Below are 23,886 nucleotides of genomic sequence, written 5' to 3'. Positions count from 1 at the left end.
AACAATAGTATAACTTATTAAAAATAAGTTATTAAGACTCTATTTAGATTTTACTCATTATTTTACTATTTCAATTTTCTTTTCTCTCTAAAAATATCAAATCAAACACCCAATTTTTTTTTATTTTATTACACTAAAAACTAATTTTACATTGAAAATATCACATCAATACATATTTATATCACATCAAACAGCTATGTTAATTCAAAATTTTACTATTCAAAATCAAAATCCAAAACTAAAACTTCACAAGTAAAAACACATGTTTATTCAGTTTTTTACTATTTGAATTCTGCATTTTTCGAAAAAAAATAAATTTTATCTTCGCAACAAATATTTCAATCATACATTATTTTAATATCAAAGTCAAACAAAAATTTTCTAAACCTAATTAAAAATACATACTACACTGTCTAAAATTAGGTGTCCTTAACCAAATAAGTGGGAGTACCAAATAATAAAATAAAACCAAAGAGTGTGTTCAATGAGGTGTGTTTCTTGGGATTTAATGGGAACATTTTGGGCTCTAGTAATAATAATAATAACATAAAATAATAATAATAATAATAATAATAATAATAATAAAGAATTTGAAATAAAAACAAACCGCTGAATGTGGCAAATTTAAGGACCCATGATGCATATATTCCTGAAAATATTTTTGGCCCAATCATAAGCCCATAAAAATGAATTAATTATAAAATCAGTGGCCCAATTATAAGCCCATAAAAATGTGTCAAGTATGAAATCGGTGGCCCAATAAAACACAAGCATTGTACTACTTCAATTGGTTATATTCTTTCAATTTTAATTTTATTTTTCATTATTTTTACAATACATCACTCCCTCCGTTCCACATAATTTATTCCTATTTTTTATTTTTATCCGTCCCATATAATTTGTCATTTTCTTTTTTAGAAAATTAATTATACACTTTAATCATATTTTAAAATTTAAAATTTAATTTTTTTTTTAATTTTAATTAAACTATTTAGTTATCTTAATCTTAATCTATAATTATTTTTACTAATATATTTCTTAATTGCTTACTAATTATACTTTACCTAAATTTCCGTGTCTACAGTAATAGACCCATATTACATGGGACGGAGGGAGTATATCACATCTGTTTAAAACTTAAAATTTCCAAACACAAATCATACCTTTTTACAGTATATATATATATATATATTTGTATTATATATTTTGATACTTTTGAAATAAAATAGTTGTTGAATAAATACTTTTATTTTATTAAAAATAAATATTTAATGTGATACTTTTTTAAAAACATATTTGTAAAGTAACACAATAATAACATTGAAAGAAAAAAAAATCGAAACACAACATATTAAAATCTTATTTTAGTATAAACTCTATTACACATTAAAAGTACTCTTAAACTTAACTTACATCAATATTGTTATATTAATTTATCTATTAATGCTAAAATAACTTTTACATACAAAAATTCTTATCAAATATCATTAAGAAATCTTTATTAACCTTCACACAAAATAAGCAAATACTCCGTCCGTCCCGCATAATTTGTCCATATTTTTTATTTTCGTCCGTCCCATATAATTTGTTCTTTTTTTTTTGGAAAAATAATATACACTTTAATCATATTTTAAAATTTAAAATTTAACTTTTTTAATCTTAATTAAACTATTTAGTTATCTTAATCTATAATTATTTTTACTAAATAATATTCCCTCCGTCCACTTATAATTGTTACATTTACTTTTGGCGCGGTGTTTAAGGAATAATAATATTTTAATTATAGTGAGTAGTTAAAAATAGTGTAATGACATTTTTGCTCTTACTTTTTTGTGTAAAAGTAATGATATTATGTAAAGTAAGGGTATTTGTAGAAAAAAGTAAAGTATTTAATGAAATATTAACTTTGTAATTGGACGTCCCAAAATAGAAATATATAAATAGACTCACATTACATGGGACGGAGAGAGTAATATATTTTAAGGTTTATGCATATCAATAGATCTTTATTACGGTTAAAAATAAATAAATAAATAAGATAAAATCCATTCTTAAATAAGTAAACTGAATTTTCATATTATCCAACAAAAGAAATATCATAAATATATTATTTGAAATCCCTTAAATTAAAAAATTTATATTCTATTAGATTTCTTATATTATTTAATAAATTCTTTACATAAATTAATGTCCATTTGTTATATATATATATATATATATGCTTATTATCTTTGTAAAAATATTATTCCATCCGTCCCGCTGCAAGATTGTCATTTGATTTTTGAGTCATTATACTTCACATTAAAAATATCCTTATATTTGAATAATCTACTCTAAATATCATTGTATTGGTATTATAAGAGACTAATAAATATATTCTTTTTTTTTTTATTTGTACTAAGTCTTGATGTAATAATTAATATTCAAATATCAATATGCAAAAAGCCAATGACAACCTTGCAGCGGGACCGAAGGAGTATACTCTTTCTATATCAAATAGAAGTATTTTTTTTTTTTATTATTTTTTTGTCTCACTGATAAAATACTATATATTTTCTATTATTTTGAAAATAATTATATACTAATATCAAAATATTATTTAACTTTTAGGTTAATTACGAACATAATATAAAACATATATTTAATTTATACATAAATTATACATAACAAAATCTTACAAAATACACAACTAACCAATAAAATATATTATTTTTTTAAAATAATACTCTCTCCGTCCACTTACAATGTTTACATATTTTTATTTTGGGACGTCAAATTACAAAGTTAACATTTCATTAAATATCCTACTTTTTTCCCTAAATACCCTTACTGTATATCACATTATTACTTTTACACAAAAAAGTAAGGGTAAAAATGTCATTACACTACTCTTAACTACTCACTATAATTAAAATGTATAATTACACAAAAGTAAATGTAAACCTTGTAAATGGACGGAGGGAGTAGTATAAAATCGCAAATGACCTATTTAAAGTACTCTTTCCATTCTATTTATTTTGTCTGGGACATAAATATATTAGTAAAAATAATTTTAGTATAATATAAATAGTTACTATAAATTAAAATTAAAATAATTAGTTAATTTAATTAAAATTTAAAATTTATAAATTATGAAATTTAAATATGACTACAATGTATAATTAAATATAAATATAATAAATTGAAACCCAAAAACATAAATAAATAAAATTGCCAAATTATGTGTCCAGATTGAGTATAATTTTTATATACATTGAATAATTAAAAATAAATACTATCTTTATCCCTTAACAATCTATTCATTTTTTTATTTTGGTCTGTCACATAACAAAATATTAATTTCATTTTTTTAGTAATTGTACTACTATCTACCTAACATTACAAATACCTTTTCAATTTATAATATATTACACAAATGTCATTACCTTTGTATCATACAATACTAATAGGGTTAATTTAGTCTTTTTACTTTTATTTTTATTTTATCCCAATATAATACTAATATTTCTAAAATTTCGTACAAAAAATATCGTTGTGTCCACGTCATTATTATATAGAGTTTATCTACAACAACAATAATAAATAATTAAACTATAAACTTACCTAAGTTTGCTTTTATTCGGCCTTTAAGATAGATAAACACATATTTTGCACGTGTTCAAAATCGACGGCAGATACATCCGCAGTAAAAGAAAAAAGAAAAAAAAATAAAATACAATAAAATTGTTTTAAGTCGCCGCAACGGAAGAGGAGCTGCTGCGACGTTGGCATTTTTAAAAATAAAAATATATAAAGTTTGAGAGATTTTTTATTTTGTTATCTGTCTTGTTTTAATTGGAATATATGAGATAAATTAGTTTGAAAAAGAGCTTTTATTTGAGTTTTTAATTAAATAATATTTTGATATAATATTTTGTATTATTTTCGTCCGACTCTAAGGGCCCGTTTACTATTTGTGTATGGATATTTGAATATTAATTATTAAGTTAAAATGTAATATTAATGAAAAAAAATTTATAAAAATACTTCTATTAGTGTCTTATAATATTAATAGAAGAAAATTTGTACAAAAGATTATACAAATATAAAAAAATATTTTTAATGTTAAGTACAATGACAATGACGCAAAAAGTAAATATGACCTGAAAGACGGACGGAAGGAGTAAAACGCAAATTCTATCTTATTTTATATATAACCTTTTTTTGTAATATGCATTAAATATATTTTTAATTTTATAATATTTTCATAATTCGTAAATTATGTAGTATTTTACAAAATGATATCAATATTTTGAATATATTTTATTAATTAAATTTTGAAATATTTTTCATGTCGTAATTGAAAATATTTTTTTACTATTTATTTTTGTTCTTTTCACTCAAAAATATTTTCTTTTTATTATTATGGTAAAAATAATTACACATTAAAACTCAAATACCCTTTAAATCTTACATAAATTATAAATATATTATTATACATTCAATTAATTAATACATAAAATACAAAATGGCAAAAGATTAAAATCATCTTATATATTTCTATTAATTAATAAAAATATTATTATTTTTAAATTTATATATTATAAAACACTAAAGCATTCCTTTTAATGAGACAAGAGAAAATGTAATTACAAATTTGAATTAATTGTATTAAACAATATTAAAGAAACAATGTAAATTATTCAATAAAATATATTATAAATTTTAACATAATATAAATAATAGTATAAAATTACATTTTTTCCGATAATAAGATTTATCTTTTTTATTTTATTATTTTTGTCCGTTCATTACAAAAATTAATATTTTTTTAGTAAATTTTTACTTCACTGTAAATTATAAATACATTTCCAATTACATTATTCTATACATCAATTAAAATACACAATAAAAAATAAATTATTAAATCTACTACATTTTAATAAAAATAAAAAATAAAACATACACATTAAACAAACTAAAGCACAACACCTAAAATTAATTAACTAAGACTAAAATAAAATTAAAACCTCAAATCGAAACGTAATCGCTCTTACTTTACTTATTCAATATGTTTTCCGATGGCGAATTTTGACGGAATTCCGGCCGGTGATGTGGTGTGGTCGCCGCCGGTCTTTGGCATTTCCCTTCGTTTGTGCTCCAAAAAATCTTTCGTCGATGCCAAGGACTTATGGGTAATTTTCTGGTGAGGTTTGTTCCAATAGTCTTAATCTTATGCTTGAAATGTTCGATTCTTTAGATTCCTCATTTTACTCGAGTTTGGTTTTGAGGGTGTCGAAAACGTATGATATATATGATGATTTAGTTGAACTGGACTCCGAAGAAGAGTCCAACTTACCTTATTTATATTTGAAAATCACTTCGATAATAGCAGCGCAAGAACTTTGATAAGGGTGTCTCCAAGAAGTTAAGCTAATGTTCTTGAGGATTTATTGTCTTTTAATCTTAATTGTTCTTGAATAAATTGAGATAAAAAAGTTATATCATTTTGATTGTGTGATTTTTGGTTGTGTTGTATTTATCATTTGATTAGAATGTGCTTGAATTTATCTCGATTTCTCATCTTCAATCGTTTTTTGTTGGGGTGCAAACTCAAGTTTCACGTTGAAAGTTGTGAAAAAAATTACACACCTTATAAGTATCAAGTGAACTCCACTAGTACGAGGCTTTTTGGAGAATATCCAAAAACAAATTCGTACGGGCTCAGCTCAAAGCTGATAATATCATACTTAGTGTTGAGTTGACCCAATCCCACCAGTTTTAAACCGATTGTTACTTGTGTGTGTGTTCTCGTCATTGTTTTCGAAATAATTAACCACGGCTTCTAGTAAATTATCTATTATTGTGTCTGGTGTTGTAATTTATAAGAATTGCAATATTCAAAACCATCCTAAATCATTCCTATAGTATCCAAATTCTTGAGTGATTGAAGTTAGAATCTTTCTTTGATAGTTTTTTTTTTTTTAAAAAAAATAAAATTTAACATCGTCATTGTTGATATACTCCCTCCGTCCTAGATACCATGTCCACGTTGCCGTTTTTGTCCGTCCCACATACCATGTCACTTTCCTTTTTTGAAAAATGATTACACACTTTAATCTCATTTTAAATTTTTAAAATTTTAATTAAACTAATTAGTTATCTTAATCTTAATTTATAATTATTTATATTATAGGATAATTATTTTTACTAATACATTCTTAATTATCTACTAATTACACCCCTCCTAAAATACCGTCTCTACAGTGTAGCAGACATAGTATCTGGAACGAAGGGACTATAATTTTGCATTATCTTGCTGTATTAAAATATTTCTATCTTTCCTTAAGGGGGCCACTTGTCCATCATATTAATAGTGGGCGTTGATGACTCTATTACAATATTGACTATTGATTATTAATTAATTAATTAATCAATATAAAAAGCAAGCTTGATAATGGATGGCTATGGCCTTGCCCCTAAAAATCTTATTGCTTAATGCTTATGGAATTGCACACGCTGTTTCTTAAAGTTTATTTTTAATACTCTCGTCGTCGCAAAAGGAGACGTCTTATATTGACACGAGAATTAATAAATAATAGTATTTAATTGAAGGTAGGTATAAAATAGAATGTAAAAAACTAGAATATCCTTACTTTTTGAAAGATTTTAAAAAGTTAGATTAGAGTAATAACTATGTGTAGTTTGGAAAAATAGGAATAATTTTGTTATAAAGTGAAGACCACACTTACTAAATAAGGAAACAAGACAATTATTTTGGTACCGACGAAAATGAAAAAACAACGACAATTCTTTTGAGACGGAAGAAGTATTTTATTATTATAGTAATTTTTACTGTTGCTTAAAAATTTATTTATCATTATTATTATTTTTTATAAAATATCAAATATAAATCAAATGTATTATTATTATTATTATTTAAGTATTTCAATATATATATATAAAAAAAACTACTTAAATTTTATTTTTATTTAAAATTTATATCAGATAATTATTTTACTTAAAAAAATGTTTTAAAAAATCACTTAAACAGACCCTAACAATATTCTGTTGAAATTTTTAATTATTAAATTCACATTATTGATTAGAACAGTTCGGTGTTTAAAAAGGTTTTTAATGACATTTTACTTAGGTTGTGTTTTTCTAAAATATTTTTTTTTTCAAATTTTTTTGCTATTTAATTAATTTTTAAATATTAAATCAAATATTTAACTTTTATTTTTTATATTATATTAAAAATTTATTTTATAACTAAAATATTAAAATTACTATATATATATATTATATTAAATAATTATTCAAATAAAAAAATTTAAATTCAAACAAAGATGATCGAATTGGTGTGATAAATGAACTTATGATTTTTATTTAAATCCCGTAGACATTTTTTCAGTCAAGCTTATTCTATTTGAATAAGCATTGAGCAAATCCCAAGCTAATATCCAAGCAAGTTGAATAAGCAATACTAGACAAATTATATACCACAATTACATACACTAAATATCGACTACTTTATATAATTTTATTTTTTTTTATAACGTATGAGTCGGTGCGTTAGTTCGACAAGGTAACTGACATTAGATTATTTATATACTTCATCCGTCCCATATTTATATATTCATTTGCTTTTTGTACGAAGTTTTAGAATTATTAGTATTATATTAGAATAAAGTAGAAATAAAGATAAAAATACTAAATTAACCACATTAGTATTGCATGATATAATGTGATGACATTTGTGTAATATGTTGTAAATTGGAAAGATATTTGTAATGTTAGGTAGATGATACAATTACTACAAAAAGAAAGAAAATTGATATTTTATCATGGAATAAACCAAAATAAAAAAAATAAATAGATTATTAATGGACGAATGGATTAATTGATTACATATTTACATGGCATCTATACAATTAATTAAATAAATAAATAAAATCATTATTGTGGAAAAGGCTTTTTGCGTTGACCTGTCACCACCGACATCATTTCTATATTTACTACTCAACAAAGAAATACCTATTCCAAGTTTGCATCCCCTACTTGCAGCCTTCATAATAATAATAATAATAATAATAAATTTCATCCTTGGGGGTTTGACTTTCGATGCCCTGCCAATTATGTAATAAAAATATCAGGTCAACTAATAAAATAATGTTATAATTAAAAAAACAAATGAAAAAAATATATATATTAGAGTCAATCGGAGCGGGTCAGGGTCAACACCGCCGGGTTGGTCGGTCCGGTCCAGCTGACCCACATCCAACTGCCAAACTCCTTTAATATTAAATTTGTAGTATTAATTAGTCCACCTTCCTGTAGATGTCGGCAAACAAAACGGCGACGTATTCTGCACTATACAATTTGAAAGAAGCGACTTTGCTTGTAACGTTTTCTAAACTTAAACCTGAAGTCGCATTTTCGAAATGTTCAAATGCTAACACAAGTAACAAGTCAGAGCCTAATAGAATAATAATACTAATTTATGTTATTATTATTATTATTATTATTATTATTATTATTATTATTATTATTTAAAATACCATTATGACAATTTATTGAAATTATTGCTAATGAATTAATTTATTGAAATTAGTGTGGCTGTGCGTTCCGGAAGTGTACTGAAATTTTGGATTGGTTTGTGAACAATAAAAAGTTAAATAAAATTGTAGTATTTGATTAAATATAAATAAATATTAAATTCGAGAAGTTTTGCATAGAAAATATAATTCTATTTTCTTATTCTATAAACTTTAATTTAATTTAAAAAATTTTTTTGTTGAACTTTCATAATTTTTAGGTAAAATTGCTTATATCTCCCACGTGGTTTTTAAATTCAATGTAAAATCTCCATATACTTTTAAAATTGCATGGTACCCCCTTATACTTTAAAAAACGTTATATAAACCCCACCACCATGAAACTTTCCTCATGTAATTAAAAAATGATTTCATATCTATATGTTTTGCATGACAGGGGAATTTTATGCAATATTTTTTAAAGTATAAGGGAGCGTCATGCAATTTTTTAAAGTAAAGTGGGGATTTATGCTAAGTTTCGAAACCACAGAGTGATTTCATGTAACATTTTTTAAAATACAAGACGGTGTCATGCAATTTTTAAAGTAGATGAGAGATTTACGCTGAATTTAGAAACCACAAGGGTGTTATGGACAATTTTGCTTAATTTTTAAGAAAAATACTATTCTCTTTATTGTTCAAATTTATTATCATTTTTTTTTATTTTGTTGTCATTCAAATTTATTCCCGTTAAAAATATCATTTTTTTTTACTTTTTCTTTACTAAAAAAGTAAAAGTTTCTATTTTTACTTATTTTTTCTTAAAACTCATCTCCGATTAAATGAGCGCACAATTGAATGACGAAGATAGTACTATTTTTATAAAATATAAAATAAAGATAATATCTTTTGATGAATTTAATAAAAATATACATTATATTTTTATACTCCCTTAGGGTTTCATTTTTTTTGGTTCGTATCAAAACAAAGTTAAAAAATTGTACAATCACCTAATATAATAAATATTTTTACAATATTTAATATATTATACAAATATCATTACTTTTTTATTACATAATACTTATAGAAATTTTTTTATTTTTTTTTACTATAATTCAATATAATATTAAAAAATCTGCGTATAAAAATTAAATATTACTCTTTATTTGAAGTATAATATTTTAAGTAAAAATAAATATTTAATTTAATATTTGAACAGGAATAATTTATTAAATTAAATTATTAATGAATATTTTTTAAAAAATTAAGTAAGAATTGATCATCATATTAAAATTTGTTGAGCCTACATAATTCGATAAATTTTTCTTTACTTTTATTATTATTATTATTATTATTATTATGGGTAATAAATTTAAAGAATGTACAAAAATTACATTCAATGTTCTTGACAATAAAATGGACAATGAGCTTGTTACATCATAATCCATTATGAAAATGTTATGTATGGAAGGAGTTGACCATCGACAAAGTGAATTAAAGCACGTGGCTGCGCCACGTAATACTAATTAGCACCACGTGCAATTTCTTATTCCTACGTAGAAAATTCAAAATGGATACTTTCGCTTACACTAATCCTACACACAATGTACAGCGTCTTTTAAGAAAAGTCAAAAGTCAAAACCCCATATATTAATTAAAAAAATAATAAAAACCATATTCCAATCCCACAACACCAGGACTTCAGCACTGAAGCGCATCAACACCATTCAGACTCAAATCCTACGGTTCTGGTGTTTAACTCCCGGGACCTACCACCACCACCAAACTCCTTCCCAGAGACAGCGCACACAATTGAGCGTGTTTTGACTTTCCCAATATAAAAACCAAACCCATTCCCCAAATTCCCAAAATTCATTCCTTCATCGTCTTCTCCGATCAGCCATCTGAAAGTTCAGAAATTCAATTCTTGCCGGAACCGCCGCCAATTTCAAAATCAAGCCCAAATCCGAGCTCGAGGTCCATCAATGGCGGAAACCGACAACATCGAAGTGCCCCCCTACTTTCTCTGCCCTATCACCCTCGAAACCATGAAAGATCCCGTCACAGTAGCCACGGGGATAACCTACGACAGGGAAAGCATCGAACGGTGGATATTCTCCCAGAAAAACACCACCTGCCCCGTCACCAAGCAGGACCTCAAGTCCCTGGACCTCACCCCCAACATCACGCTCCGTCGCCTGATCCAGGCCTGGTGCACCCTCCACGCCGTCGAACGCCTCCCCACCCCCAAACCCCCCGCCACCGTACCACAAATCTCGAAGCTTCTAGAAGACACCCAATCCCCCACGCGCCGCCGTAAGTCCCTCCAAACCCTAAAATCCATCGCCGCCCAAAGCCAGACCAACAAACGCTCCCTCGAATCCGCCGGCGCCGCCGCCGTCCTATCCGCCATTGTCGTAAACCAAACCCTCTCAAACCCCCAACTATTCGACGACGGCGACGGAGACGCCGGCGCCGCCGCCGGCGACGCCCTCAGCATCCTCTACAGCCTCCAATTATCAGAATCAGGCCTGAAAACCCTAGCCAATCCCCAATTCATCGAATCCCTAACCCTAATCATGCAATCAGGCAGCTACGAATCAAGAACATACTCAATCATGCTCCTAAACCCAATCCTCGAAGAATCTTCCAACCCTAATCTCCTAATCAATCTGACCCCCGAATTCTTCACCCAAATTTCCCAAACCCTAAAAGACCAAATCTCCCCAAAGGCCACAAAATCATCTCTAAAAGCCCTAATCACCTCCATCTCATGGGGCCGGAATCGAATCAAGGCCGTCGAATCCGGGGCAGTCCCGGCCCTGATCGACCTCCTTCTAGAATCTTCCGACAAAAGAACATCGGAAATGGCCCTGACGGCCCTGGATTCCCTCTGCCAATGCGCCGATGGAAGATCAGGCCTGTTGACCCACAGCGCCGGCCTGGCTGTCGTCTCCAAGAAGATCCTCAGAATCTCCAGCGCCGCCAGCGAAAGGGCTGTAAGAATTCTGCAATCTGTGTCCAGACATTCGTCGACGCCGGCGGTTCTACAGGAGATGCTGCAGATTGGCGTCGTGGCGAAGCTGTGTTTGATAGTCCAGGTCGATTGTGGGAGCAAAATCAGGGAAAGGGCCAGGGAAATCTTGAGAACACATTCCAGGGCCTGGAGGAATTCACCATGTGTGCCTGTAAATTTGATGCTTTCTTATCCATGCTCATAGGTTTTTAGAACACACACACACATATATATACATACAATTTTTTTTTAAGTCACATTTTTGGTGTATTGTTGTTTGTGAATATAGTTTGGGTTCAACTATAAAGGATATACATTAATGGATGGGCAAAAAGTTGTGCCCTCATAAAGTATTTTGATTTAGTTTTTGGATGAATAAAGTTTTAACTATTAATTTGATCCATGACATACTTTTTATTTTTTGTTGTCTTGAATCTAACATAACTTAATTTTCATTTCTATCAACATTTTTTTTTTATCAAGACAAATTGCTTGAATCTCATATTGCAAATCGATTCGATTTTTGAATAATTCACATTACTTATATTTCTCTCGTAACAAAATATTTTCATTGTTCCATAAAAAAGAACCGTGCAAATAATTTTAAGTTTACGCATAGACAGTTCTTGGATATTGTATTCATTCGCAATAAAATATTTTTTGTATTGATAAACAAAATATATATATATATATATATATTAAACAAGAAATTTAGTTCTACAATATTATGATTATAGAAATATATACTAATAAAATACAAAAATTTAATTAGAAATATATCTCAAAAATGGTATTTATTTATTTATTTATTTTTTGTATGTAGTAACAAATCTCCCCCACACACAATACATGTGGTAGAATCGATTCACACAATTTAACCCAACTAACACCTTTATTTTTTAATTTGTCTTATTCTTGATGATGTATAATATATATATATATATATATTTTAATTTATTTGTTGTGGTTGTCAACTAAACTTAATACTATTAAATAATTAAGTGGTGGAAAATTGAGGCAAGGTTTCGGCTGTCCGTACCTAACAATGAAAGAATGGATATACTAATATAATATAATATAGCATCAATTTTCATAATATTTTTTGTGTGGCTTATAGTGATGTGTGTAGGTTGTAATGAACCTGTCAAATATTGCACAGCCGTTTATGTTGAAACTACTATTATTATTATTATTATTATTACTTTGTTATCGAAATTTATGTTCATTGGCTATGTATTTTAGAAAGACTGAATACAAATAAAAAAAAATTTATAGTAAAAAAGTAGTATTTTCTTATTAAAAAAGAAAATAATTTTTTTTTTTTATAACAATAGAAAAATATAATGGGCATAAATTTTAATGAAAAAGATATTATTATTATTTTTATTATAATTACTACTACTATTATTATTATTATCATTTGTGCAAAAAAAATAAAAAAAAATTTATAGTAAAAAAGGAGTAAAAAATAGAATTTTCTTATTAAAAAAAATTTTCTTATAACAATAAAAAAATACAATGAGCATAAATTTTAATGAAAAAGATATTGTTATTATTTGTGCAAATTGCACCATTCTGACTTTAATTAAAATAGCCTTTTTATATTTGTAATGGGATTGTGATTTCACTTTGATTCTTGATACGTGTGTGTGAGGATATATATATATATATATATATATATATGATGTATCCCACTTGCATTTCTCAACACTCAACAATGACTCATGTATTTATTTAATAAAGTGTTGCTACGTCTTTTTTGTTAAACAATAAAAAAATAAATTATTACAGAATTTTACTATAATATTTTAAATAAAAAAAATAAATACTTAATATATTATTTAAGAAAATAATATTAATCCTTGACAGAATTTATGTATACATAAAAAATAGGAGTATGTGATATTTGGGTTGCTATTTGTTTTAAAATCTTGAGTGAGATTTGAAAATAGTAAAAAAAGAATAATAAAAATATGTTATTAATAAATACTACATCATTTTAAAAAAATACTTACATATTTTTTTTAACTTCGACTTTGTTTATATACTTTTGAAATTTACATTACAATTTATTGCTCTCTTAGTCTCACATATTATAAAATATTTTTCATTTTCGTCTGTTTCACATTATTATGCTACTTTTTATTTTTAGAAAAATATTTTATATTTTAAATTTTATAATTTTTATTAAATTAAATTAGAGGAAGTAGTTTAAACACTTGAATTCTCCTTTTACATACGTATTTAGTTTTTTTACTTTAAATTCTAAAATTTCTATCTAAACTGAATCTTAATATCTTAAATAAAAGTTCAATGTTAGTAGAATATTTTTAAAAAAATACATACATATATATATATATTGATTAATATATAGTGGAAGACAATTGAAAACACAAGAAAACATATATTTTTTAGTCTCGATTATTTTTACATTTCGATCTATTTTTGTGCAAAATAAAAAAATAAAAAAAAACGCATTGAAATCAATATATTTACTTCAAAAAGGAAAAAACTAAAACAAAAGAGTGTTGGGTTTGAATCTTATAAGTTTTTGTCAGTTTTGTTTTCTTTTTTCTAAATAAAATTATAGTTGATGTTATATTTTTTATATAAAAAATAATATATTTTTACTGATAAATTGAATAAATAAAAATGGAAAGAAATAGCATAAGTGCTTTCCTACTCTTTTTAATAAATTAATTTTATTATTTAGATTATGTGTTTCGGTGGAAAAAAAATACATTTTTTTTTCTCTCACAAAAATATCTATCAAACATTATTTTCATACCAAATCATACCAAATTTTTTCCAAACTACTCATTAAAATAAACACACCCTAAGTATTGGAAGGCAGATCCATGTAAAATTTAAGTATTAAATATTTATATTTTATGGAATAAATTATTTTATAACAAAAAATATTCATCTCTTTGTATACTAATCATAATTATACAAAATACTCCATCCGTCCCAAAACAATTGTATTTGACACAAAATTATTGATATTATATTAATAGCAGATAAAAAAACATGGACAAATGGCCTTGCGAATATATTAGTGTAAAGAGGAATATCAATTGTGTAATAATAAAGAAAAAATAAAAGTAAGATATGAATATTTATAAAAATAAAATTATTGTTTTTGAACGGACAAAAATAGTAAATAGGACTATTGTATTGGGCCGGAGCGAGTATTAAGTTAACCATGGCATCTACACTTGAACCACAAATGTAGTGTACAACAGAATTACACTATTAAACAATATATAAACTATTAAACTAGAAATAAAGAACTCTGGTGAATACTACCATGTAATTTCTTAATTCCTTACTGAATCTTTCGATCATTGATTTTGTAACTAACCCAATAATTTAGATTTAATTCAGCAATAAATTATATTAGCACACAGCACACCAATCAAAACGACACAACATTAAAAAATAAATAAATAAATAAAAATGGTAAGTGTACTAATATGTATATGAATTATTCTACTTGTAATAAAAGTGCATGACTAGTGAAATATGTAAAGATTAAAACTCTTAACGCTTACCGAATATTTTGGTTGTGCAACAACTCGATTACAGCTGCAACAACACCCTTCCCCTCCACCGTTACGTCGAGCCCCGGCTCCTCGATTTTCCGGGTGAGAAGCTTGTCGAGCTCCCCGCGAAGTTTCTGCAAAAAGTTAGTCGTGAATTGAAGTAGAGAATTCAGGATCGAACCATACGACTAATTCATGTTCGAAGAACAGTGTCGGAATAAATATGTCGAGATAAGTGTAGGAGTACCCGTATTAGGTCCAACACAGGCTTCGACGCGGAAAAGTGCAGGTAACCGTCGAGCATTTCGATGCCGTCCCCACTTTTGCTCGGGACAAGATTCCCTCCGAACATGAGCAGCGCGTAATCGGATATGTTGGTCGAGTCTCGTATGTAGATGAGGTTGGTTTTCACCTTTTCGCTGTACACCATGTACGGGAGCGGGAAGAGATGAACGGCGGCGTTTACCGACGCAGGATGAATGTCCACTTTACCGACTTCTTTCGTGTAGAATGCGGTTCGCTTTCCGCGTCTTTTGCACTGCACAACATTCGGGTAGAGTCCCGCACAGAGAATCGCGCATACCATCTCCAGATCGTTGCTGTATTTGTTGTACGCCTGCGATCATACATGAATTCCAATCAACGGCGCGGATTATTGTAATTTTATGTTGGAAAGAAGTCGCAAGGTTACACACTTACTTGAGGGCCTAAGGATTTGTTTACGAAACCAATCCCGGACAGGAAATCCAAGAACTGAAGCCTCATGTCTTCCATCATTTGCATGGTTACCGGCGACAGAAAATTTTCCCAACAGAAAGACTTGTCATTTCTATTACGTTTCGCGTCTTTCCAGCCTTCGAATGCTTTGAGGAGCGCAATGTGATCGCTGTTTCAAAGACGGGTAAGCTCGTCAATATTAATGTATTTATCTATCGAGTTTAAAGTTATGCCGACGAACCTGCATGAATCACCGGCGAAGAATCTTTTCGCAGCGTCGGCTTCCTCTTTCCTATTTAATGGAAGAACAAACGGGTCACGATGAGCAAGGGCAGCGGCTATTGTTAGCGCAGGGTTAAGGCACTGAAAGATTGCACCCATGAGAAGCATCTTTCCAATATTCGGGTCCAGAGGCAATGTGCAGAGATGCCGTCCTGTTAAATATTAGCAGCGTTCTTTATTAGATATCGGTTATGGAATCGGATGAAGACAATGAGTACCCGATAATGTTAAATACCACGCACCAAGTGGAGTGAGCTCTTCATTTTCATTTAGAGCGCCAATTGTTTTGAGAAGTTCAACGGCATTTTCCACAGAGCGCGGATCAGGTGGCTGGAGAGCCTTTGACAAAAATGTACTGATTGAACCAAGCTGCAAGCTCTTGATATTCAGACATAGCTCCTGCAGAGGAGTTCGAAGCATTTCAGGCAGCTGGTATTCCGGCATAGCGTCATGGATCATTTTGGGATATAGTCTGTAGCAAACTCCCGGTTGCACACGACCCGCACGACCACGTCTCTGCAATTACCCATAACAAGTTACCAAAGGAAAAAATGCAGTAAATCATATGAGAGCAAATTTAGTCATACACAGATAGTACTTAAGATATAAATTTTGACAGCTGCAAGCCCAATTAAAATGGCTAGATGTTTTGTCAAAATACCTGATGAGCTGACGCCTTAGAAATCCATGAAGGTAAAAGGCAAGCTAGTTTGTTAAGAGCATCGTAACTTGTCTCTTTTGCCTTCCCGCAATCCACAACGTACACAACATCATCTATCGTAATGCTACTCTCAGCAATGTTGGTTGCTAGCACAATCTTTCTGCAGAATCAAACATCATAAAAATTAAGTATAAAAATTGTTACAAGCAGCATCTCTCACTGCAGTATCTATCAATTACACAAATTGTGTTTCTTAGAAAAGAGTTTAAGCTTGTGTACAAAACCACCACATGAACAAACGAGAACAATTGAAAGGTCATGGTTAGTGTCATGAATAGAACACAAGTGTAGCTGAAACTTGTAAGGATCAAAACAAGCTGATCTCAACAATAATTTCCATGAATGAAAGCTAAAAATGATGAAAATAAGTTTGGAACATATTAGTCCACTAGATTAAGATTGAAAAGCTTTTACAGTTGGAATCCCAAAAGGTTTCAGTGAGAAAGAAATATTCAATATAACGTCCCAACTTGCTTCATTCATATCAAATGAGAACAACTGGCATGTGCAAACAACTTCATATGTTGCACACCAAGAGACTGGCGGTTTGTTTTTGTTGAACATTGTCCCACATAGGAAAAATGTGGGAACACCCTATTACTGCTACACCACTTAACACCAATTGGTTTTAAGTTAGAAATCCAGATCCTTTTTTGACATGGCATTAGAGCCATGGGCTATATTGGATATTGGTTCTAATTAAGGGATTTCGAGAATATATAGAGAGGGAATGTTGAATATTGTCCCACATAAGAAAAATGTTGGAACTTCCTATTACTTATAAGGGTATGGCTATTCCATTTAATACCAATTCGTTTAAGTTGGAACAGCGGATCCCTTAACGGTTTTCAGTGTATGAGAGGAAATTCATACCAATTGTATTACACATACCTATTCTGCTTCATTTGGAAAACAGATTTTTGAACATGTAAAGAGGAGATAAAAGATAAAGATGCTTACCTAACATTAGGAGGTGGACGGTCAAAAATCTCTCGTTGATTAATAGTAGGCATTGAGCCATGAAGTGGAAGAACTAAGAATTTACTTGCATCTCCCAGAATTCTGTTAGCTTTGATTTTATCGAGGAGCTTTGAAATTTCATCCCATCCAGAAAGGAAAACAAGAATTGCTCCAATATCTTCACGGCAACATATATGCTCAATAGTTGTTTCCACCTGTAAAAAAAATAAATAGGTTGCCAACGTCAATCTTTGAGATATCTACCAACAAAACCAAGTAATATCAATCAGCTGTCAAAAACTTAAATGAAAAGACAAAACTGAAAATAAAATAAAACAGCACTCTACCACATCAGAGGTCATAGGAAGGATACAGATCTGCTAAAAGTAGTGATTATCAATCAGACTTCCTATTGTTGGAGTTTTGACAATGATGTTGATGTAAAACAACAGAGTAATTAAAATAACTGTTAAAAGAAATTAAACTGTTCTGTTATCTTTGGATATTTCACCCAATTTATAAATTTAGGTGCATGTAAAATTATACAACTCAAAGATACATACAAGTCCCAAGTCCAGCTTAGAACCCGACCAAGCTTCAAGTGATTGTCTGGTGTTTCTGCTGTAGCCTTTGTAGAGTGAATCTATATCTGCGTCCTGAAAAAAGAATAGGAGAAATATTAGTATCTTGTAGGTTGTAGAATTTTGAGAATATATCTTGAAGCTAGAGAATTCATGGAGTTGCACTTTAGTTACATGGTATGATACAAATTTGGTACATGCATTCTTATGAGCATAGGCTATCTAACAATCAAAAGCTTTATTATATGCTAAGAGAAACTCACTCCTATCAGAATAAACAAATGGACACCAAACTAGAACAAGGGGTCAAAATTGGTGAGATGAGAAAATATTACATTGATTTCTTAAAGCTAGTATATTAGCAGGATATTCAGAAAACTAATCAAATATGACACACAACATGATCAAATTTCTTTAACATAGTCAGGTGTGTGTTGACTTTCAATATGAATTATAACTGCTCTATATGCTAGAAACAGTTTCCCATGCTTTAGCAGCATCATGAAAAAGCTACCAAGTGAAACATAAAATCAAATAAGACAATGCAAATCAATCCAATTCTCAGTGTTGCTGCTCACTATTTAATTACTTCAAACAAAAGCATATTCAAAATTCTCAAGAATCATGAAAGCAACACCTCAAATAGTTCTGTCAAAGGATCTTTCGTGGGCTCTTGTTGTCGCCGACCTCTTCTAGAGTTTCCTGAATAATTGTCAGAATCTGATTGAATACTGTAACGAGTTTTCTCCAAAACATCTTCTAGATAAAATTCTTTCACTGGAAAGGTAAATCCCTGCAAAAGAAATAGTGCCAGAATACTTACTGCATATGGGAAATGCCTATTATAGCAAACATTGAAGACAGGATAACACATAAGTTAGCATTGCATACGGGGATATGAATAGTGGGAGCATTTCCAAAGTATTTTGAGAATAAGTCAGCATTGATTGTGGCACTCATCAGGATAATGCGAAGGTCTGGACGGCGAGTGAGGATGTCTCGTAATATTATTAGCAGGAAGTCCTCATTCATCCCTCTTTCATGAATTTCATCCACCAGCAAATGAGTAATTCCACTTAAATCTGGATCCTGCACCTGTATACAGGAATGAAGAATAAACCAAAATCCTGAATCTCGTAACAGGCAGCAGGTGTAAAACTTCCAATCAACACAATACCAGCTGCCGAAGCAAAACTCCAGTTGTGCAAAAGAGTAATCTTGTTTGAGCAGAGCATTGTGATTCCAGACGAATCTTATAGCCTACAGTGTCACCAAGCTTCTCTCCCCTTTCTGAGGATATTCGAGCAGCAACTGATATTGCAGATATTCTACGAGGTTGGGTGCATATTATACTACAACTAGAACCTCTTAGAGATGATATCTCCTCTTCCAGGATAAACTGAGGGAGCTGGGTGGTTTTCCCACAACCCGTTTCTCCTGATACTACCAGAACCTGCATCATTGATAACATACAGGAATTAAAAAGGCAGAGTCCCTTCATAATATGAAAATATGACAGACAAAGAGATACAAGTAGCAATGAATAGAAGTTTGTCAGATGTTTATAGGAAAACACTAAAAACCCATGTCATTGAAAAAAATGAAGTACAGGATACCCCTGATTTTAGTCGGGGGCAAAAAAATGATGGTTTACAGAGGAAACTTCTGCAATGCATATATGTTACTGCAGTAAATATATCAAACTAATTCATTGGTTTTACTAAGACCTCAACATATTCTGGGCTCAAAAGCTAAAATATATTTCAGAAATCATATCTAGAAGACAGATGTAAGCAGAAATGAAGCAGAATGAAATAGGATAATAATAAGTGACAGGAGACAAGCATACAATAAACAAACTATGAGAACAGGGAGCTGTTCAACAGCATTAGAAGATAAAACTGTAAGCAAGTGCAGAGCATGAAAATTAGCAATTGGATTACCCGATTTTCTGCTACAGCTGTTTAACGGCATTAGAATTTAAAAGTTTAAGCATAAATGCAGAGCATGAAAAATAGCAACTGGATTACCTGATTTTCTGCTACAGCTTTTAAAAACTCAGATTTCAGTTTATAAGCTGGGAGTTTCTCTCTAAATGCTAGCATTGTCTTTACACTATCACTTTCCTGCATTGCAAGAAACATGTCATTCGCAGGTATCTTTAACCAACGAAACAGAGAAATTCATGGCATCAGGCCACATACCCTCAGGTTGTCCTGCTTCTGTTTCAGTTCCAAATTAAGGTCCTCTGTGCCAATACCAGTCTGCAACATTACTCTGTTGTTAAGTTCAGCCAGTTTGGATTGTGATGCTGCATTCTGAGAAGAACTGGAAGAATTGATCTCTGCAGGTCTTGACCCACTGGAACTATTCAACAAATTCCCAACTCTTCTTTCAATCTCTGAGGACATGTTTATCTGAAAATATTGTCCAAAAGGAGAGGTGACACACGCCACAAGCAACATAAAGAGTCTGGTGTAGTTAATCATTTTCCACAAATTGTTGCACCAAATACCTCTTTCTTTGTTGAGCCATGCCGCTCATCAAGATCTGCCCGATAATCAGGCAATGGAACTTTGCTCACAACAAGTGCCTTCCCTTTATTATATGCATGACTTCCAAACCCATAAGATGATAAAGTCAGATATGTAAATACATAATGCCCACTATCAAAAGAGACAACACAACACATTACAGAAGCACAAGATTTAATGAGGATTTCTATAGAGTGATCGATCAGTCATTCAATGATTATCCTAAGATATACCAACTTCTAAAGTACATTGCATACTTCATCCAAAGCAGTTGTTAAGTGCAGATTTTCAAGTTCTCTCAATGCGATTTTATATAGCAGCTGTTACCTAAATTTTACATTTCCAGGAACACTAAGTGAAAAAAAAACAAAAAAAAAAGGAACTTACTCAATCAATATATAAGAGTAACCAACATAGGATAGGGTTTAGGGTTTTAGACAATATGCTACAGCTGCTGCATATACTTCCCATCAATATTTCAACGAAATGAGCGGCATGTAACAGTAGATTACAAAGACATGACAACTTACAAATAAAGGCTCAATTGATTAGCCATATCGCCCAATATCTGCTGATCTTCTCTGCTGAAATATCGCCTTATTATCATCTCCTGCTCCCCTCCTTTCTTCATTTCTTCCATTTTCCCCCACCATTCATTCTGATCCATTGCCTCTATCTAGATCAATAAAAACAAGTTAGTGGCAAACGTAGTAACGCACTCAAGCACATAATTAGTGCAAGAATTCAACTACGTGTTATCAATTCATACTTCCCCATTCCACTATCCACGAACACCTATTCCATATATATGAATCAGAAATTCAAGCTTTAAAGGCAATGGCGACGTAGATGAAACTAATAAACTCTTTACACATTCTTCGTATGAGTTCCCCGCTTAAAATTCTCAGCTCAATATGCAAGTCAGTAAGTGCCCCGAGCTAGAAATAATTTTTAGAATGATAAATGATGAAAAAACCATGTTCTCCATATCAAAAAAATAAGAGAAATGCTACGGAAGCCAAATATTCAACAAACAATAAATAAAAAAATAGAGCACCTTGGGTGCTGTTTGACGCAAGCGCTCAGCTCGCCATACAGGATCCCACCACCGCTGCTCACCACCTCTTCCGCCGCCGCCGCGTCCACCTCCACCTCTTCCGCCACCGCCTCGTCCACCTCCACCTCTTCCGCCGCCACGACGGCCGCCTTGGAAGTTAGGGCGGTGAGACATGGAAGAAAATGACGAGATCCGAATCAAACTTCTCGGAAACAACTTCCGATTGCCGGCAATTCGAAGATTCACGGCGAATGAGCGCAGGGACCGACTCTTATGAGCGAGTGGGGAAAAGCAACCGCAGCAGAAGACGCTGCGGCGAACGTGAAGCGACATTTAAAACCACGCTTTTCTCCATATTGCTTTAACGTCGCAAAATAGTGAAACACGACTACACGTTACTAATATTGAGAGCCTAATATAATAGTTGGGCTGGCCCGTTATATTCTGGCCCATTATTGGTAACATTCGAATATTACAGCAGCTCCCGGGACTACCAGTCCACACGGCTCCGCAAAATTTTAGCAGCGAAATCAAATTTAAACATTAAAATATTTAGTTCTGAGTCATTATGTGTGCTCTAACTCGTACTAGTAAATAAGCTTGAAATAATTCTAACGGGACTGCTGGTTTAAGAGCACACACAGTGACTTTTTTCTAACGATCCTTCTTTTCATTTTAGACGTCTTTTCCCCACGCCATAAAAAAGACATCAGCAATGGTCATCTTCTTCGGGCCATAATTTTGGTGCACCGTCGACATTGTCTCATGCAGTTGAGACAAGATCGCGGCCACCCTCTTCTTCTCTTTTCATCATGACCACCGGTCTGTCTACGCCAAAGTTTTCACCAGCCGCCATTAGAGTGAATTTTGTTTTCGGCAAAGGTTGTCTCAAGTCTAACTCTATTCATAAATTCTTAGAATTTTTTTCAAAATTAAGAAATGTTCAAGAAATTGAAGAAAAAATTGAGAGAGATTCTCATTCACCGTAGCTACGGATTTGCTCGCAGAGAAGAGATTGAAAAGACATTTTCCCTTGTGAAATAGAGCCATTGTAGAAAAAAAATTCTTATCATTCCCGGAACACATATAATGTGTTTATTTGTAGGATTTTAATTTTGATTCTAGTTTTGAATAGTAAAATTTTAAATTAAAATAATTATTCGATATAATATTTTTTTAAAAGATAAAGTATTAGAATAGTAAAACTCAAATACTCTATTCGTCCTATAACTAAGTATTCATTTACTTTTTGCGTGTTTGTCTTTGGATATTAATTATTATATTAAAACGTATTACAAATTAAGAAAAAATTGTAAAAATATTTCTATTAGTATCTTATACTAATACAATGACATTTATATAAAAAATTATACAAATATAAAAATATTTTTAACGTTGAATACAATGATGCAAAAAATAAATAGATATCTTGTTATGGGACGGAGGGAGAATATAGTTTCCCCAACAAATTGAACTATTACAAAACGTTTTCTCATTTGGCCAACACGATTTCTCTAAGAACCAAGGCAACTGTGGGTCCCATGCCCCATGACTACCCATTTTCAAGAAAATGATATATCCACGTATTAATTTTTCATGTGTGTATAAAAATTTAAATAAAAACCACCCAACAAATTATATGGGTTTTAGCTATTATAAAATAAATAAAAAGACCCCAACAAAATAATTCATTGATGTTCTCTTTCGTAACAGACCACCACCTTTCTTCCATATTGGATTATTTGTCATTGCTGTGTCGATATGCCATTTGCCTTTCCCATTTCTTCCAAAAAATAAATTCAGTTAGGGGTATTTTTGACTTTCCACAAGTCAAAATTGGACACTAAATCTAAGAAGCCCGGGGACGGCGACACCGGAGTAGATCAATACAATCGAAAAAACGGGTCCCACGCTAGAAGTGGAGCGTATCAAATCCGGCCCCGAAGTCCCGGGATCT

The 23,886-nt window shown here is 30.5% G+C and overlaps 2 protein-coding genes across 2 annotated transcripts; one reads left to right on the top strand and one right to left on the bottom strand.

Moving 5' to 3' along the window:
* Positions 1 to 10,405: 10,405 nt before the first annotated feature.
* Positions 10,406 to 11,933, top strand: LOC127263352 (E3 ubiquitin-protein ligase PUB23-like). The gene has a single exon (XM_051292333.1). The coding sequence runs from the start codon at positions 10,502 to 10,504 to the stop codon at positions 11,735 to 11,737; it is 1,236 nt and encodes a 411-aa protein (XP_051148290.1). The 5' UTR covers positions 10,406 to 10,501; the 3' UTR covers positions 11,738 to 11,933.
* Positions 11,934 to 14,966: 3,033 nt separating this feature from the next.
* LOC127264193 (DExH-box ATP-dependent RNA helicase DExH1) lies at positions 14,967 to 22,299 on the bottom strand. The gene is made up of 16 exons (XM_051293644.1): positions 21,930 to 22,299; positions 21,403 to 21,548; positions 20,854 to 20,953; positions 20,543 to 20,755; positions 20,369 to 20,464; positions 19,516 to 19,791; positions 19,230 to 19,433; positions 18,976 to 19,131; positions 18,321 to 18,413; positions 17,758 to 17,972; positions 16,738 to 16,897; positions 16,319 to 16,592; positions 16,036 to 16,228; positions 15,777 to 15,963; positions 15,325 to 15,693; positions 14,967 to 15,211 (listed from the first exon to the last, which is right to left on the bottom strand). Exons 1-16 carry the CDS (start codon positions 22,260 to 22,262, stop codon positions 15,083 to 15,085), a joined length of 3,144 nt encoding a protein of 1,047 aa, XP_051149601.1. The 5' UTR covers positions 22,263 to 22,299; the 3' UTR covers positions 14,967 to 15,082.
* Positions 22,300 to 23,886: the final 1,587 nt, after the last annotated feature.

This window comes from Andrographis paniculata, unplaced genomic scaffold (genome assembly GCF_009805555.1).
Source record: "Andrographis paniculata isolate CXL003 unplaced genomic scaffold, ASM980555v1 Contig69END, whole genome shotgun sequence".
NCBI lineage: Eukaryota > Viridiplantae > Streptophyta > Magnoliopsida > Lamiales > Acanthaceae > Andrographis > Andrographis paniculata.
Note: the sequence above shows the minus strand (reverse complement) of the source record. Positions and strands in the feature narration are given on the sequence as shown.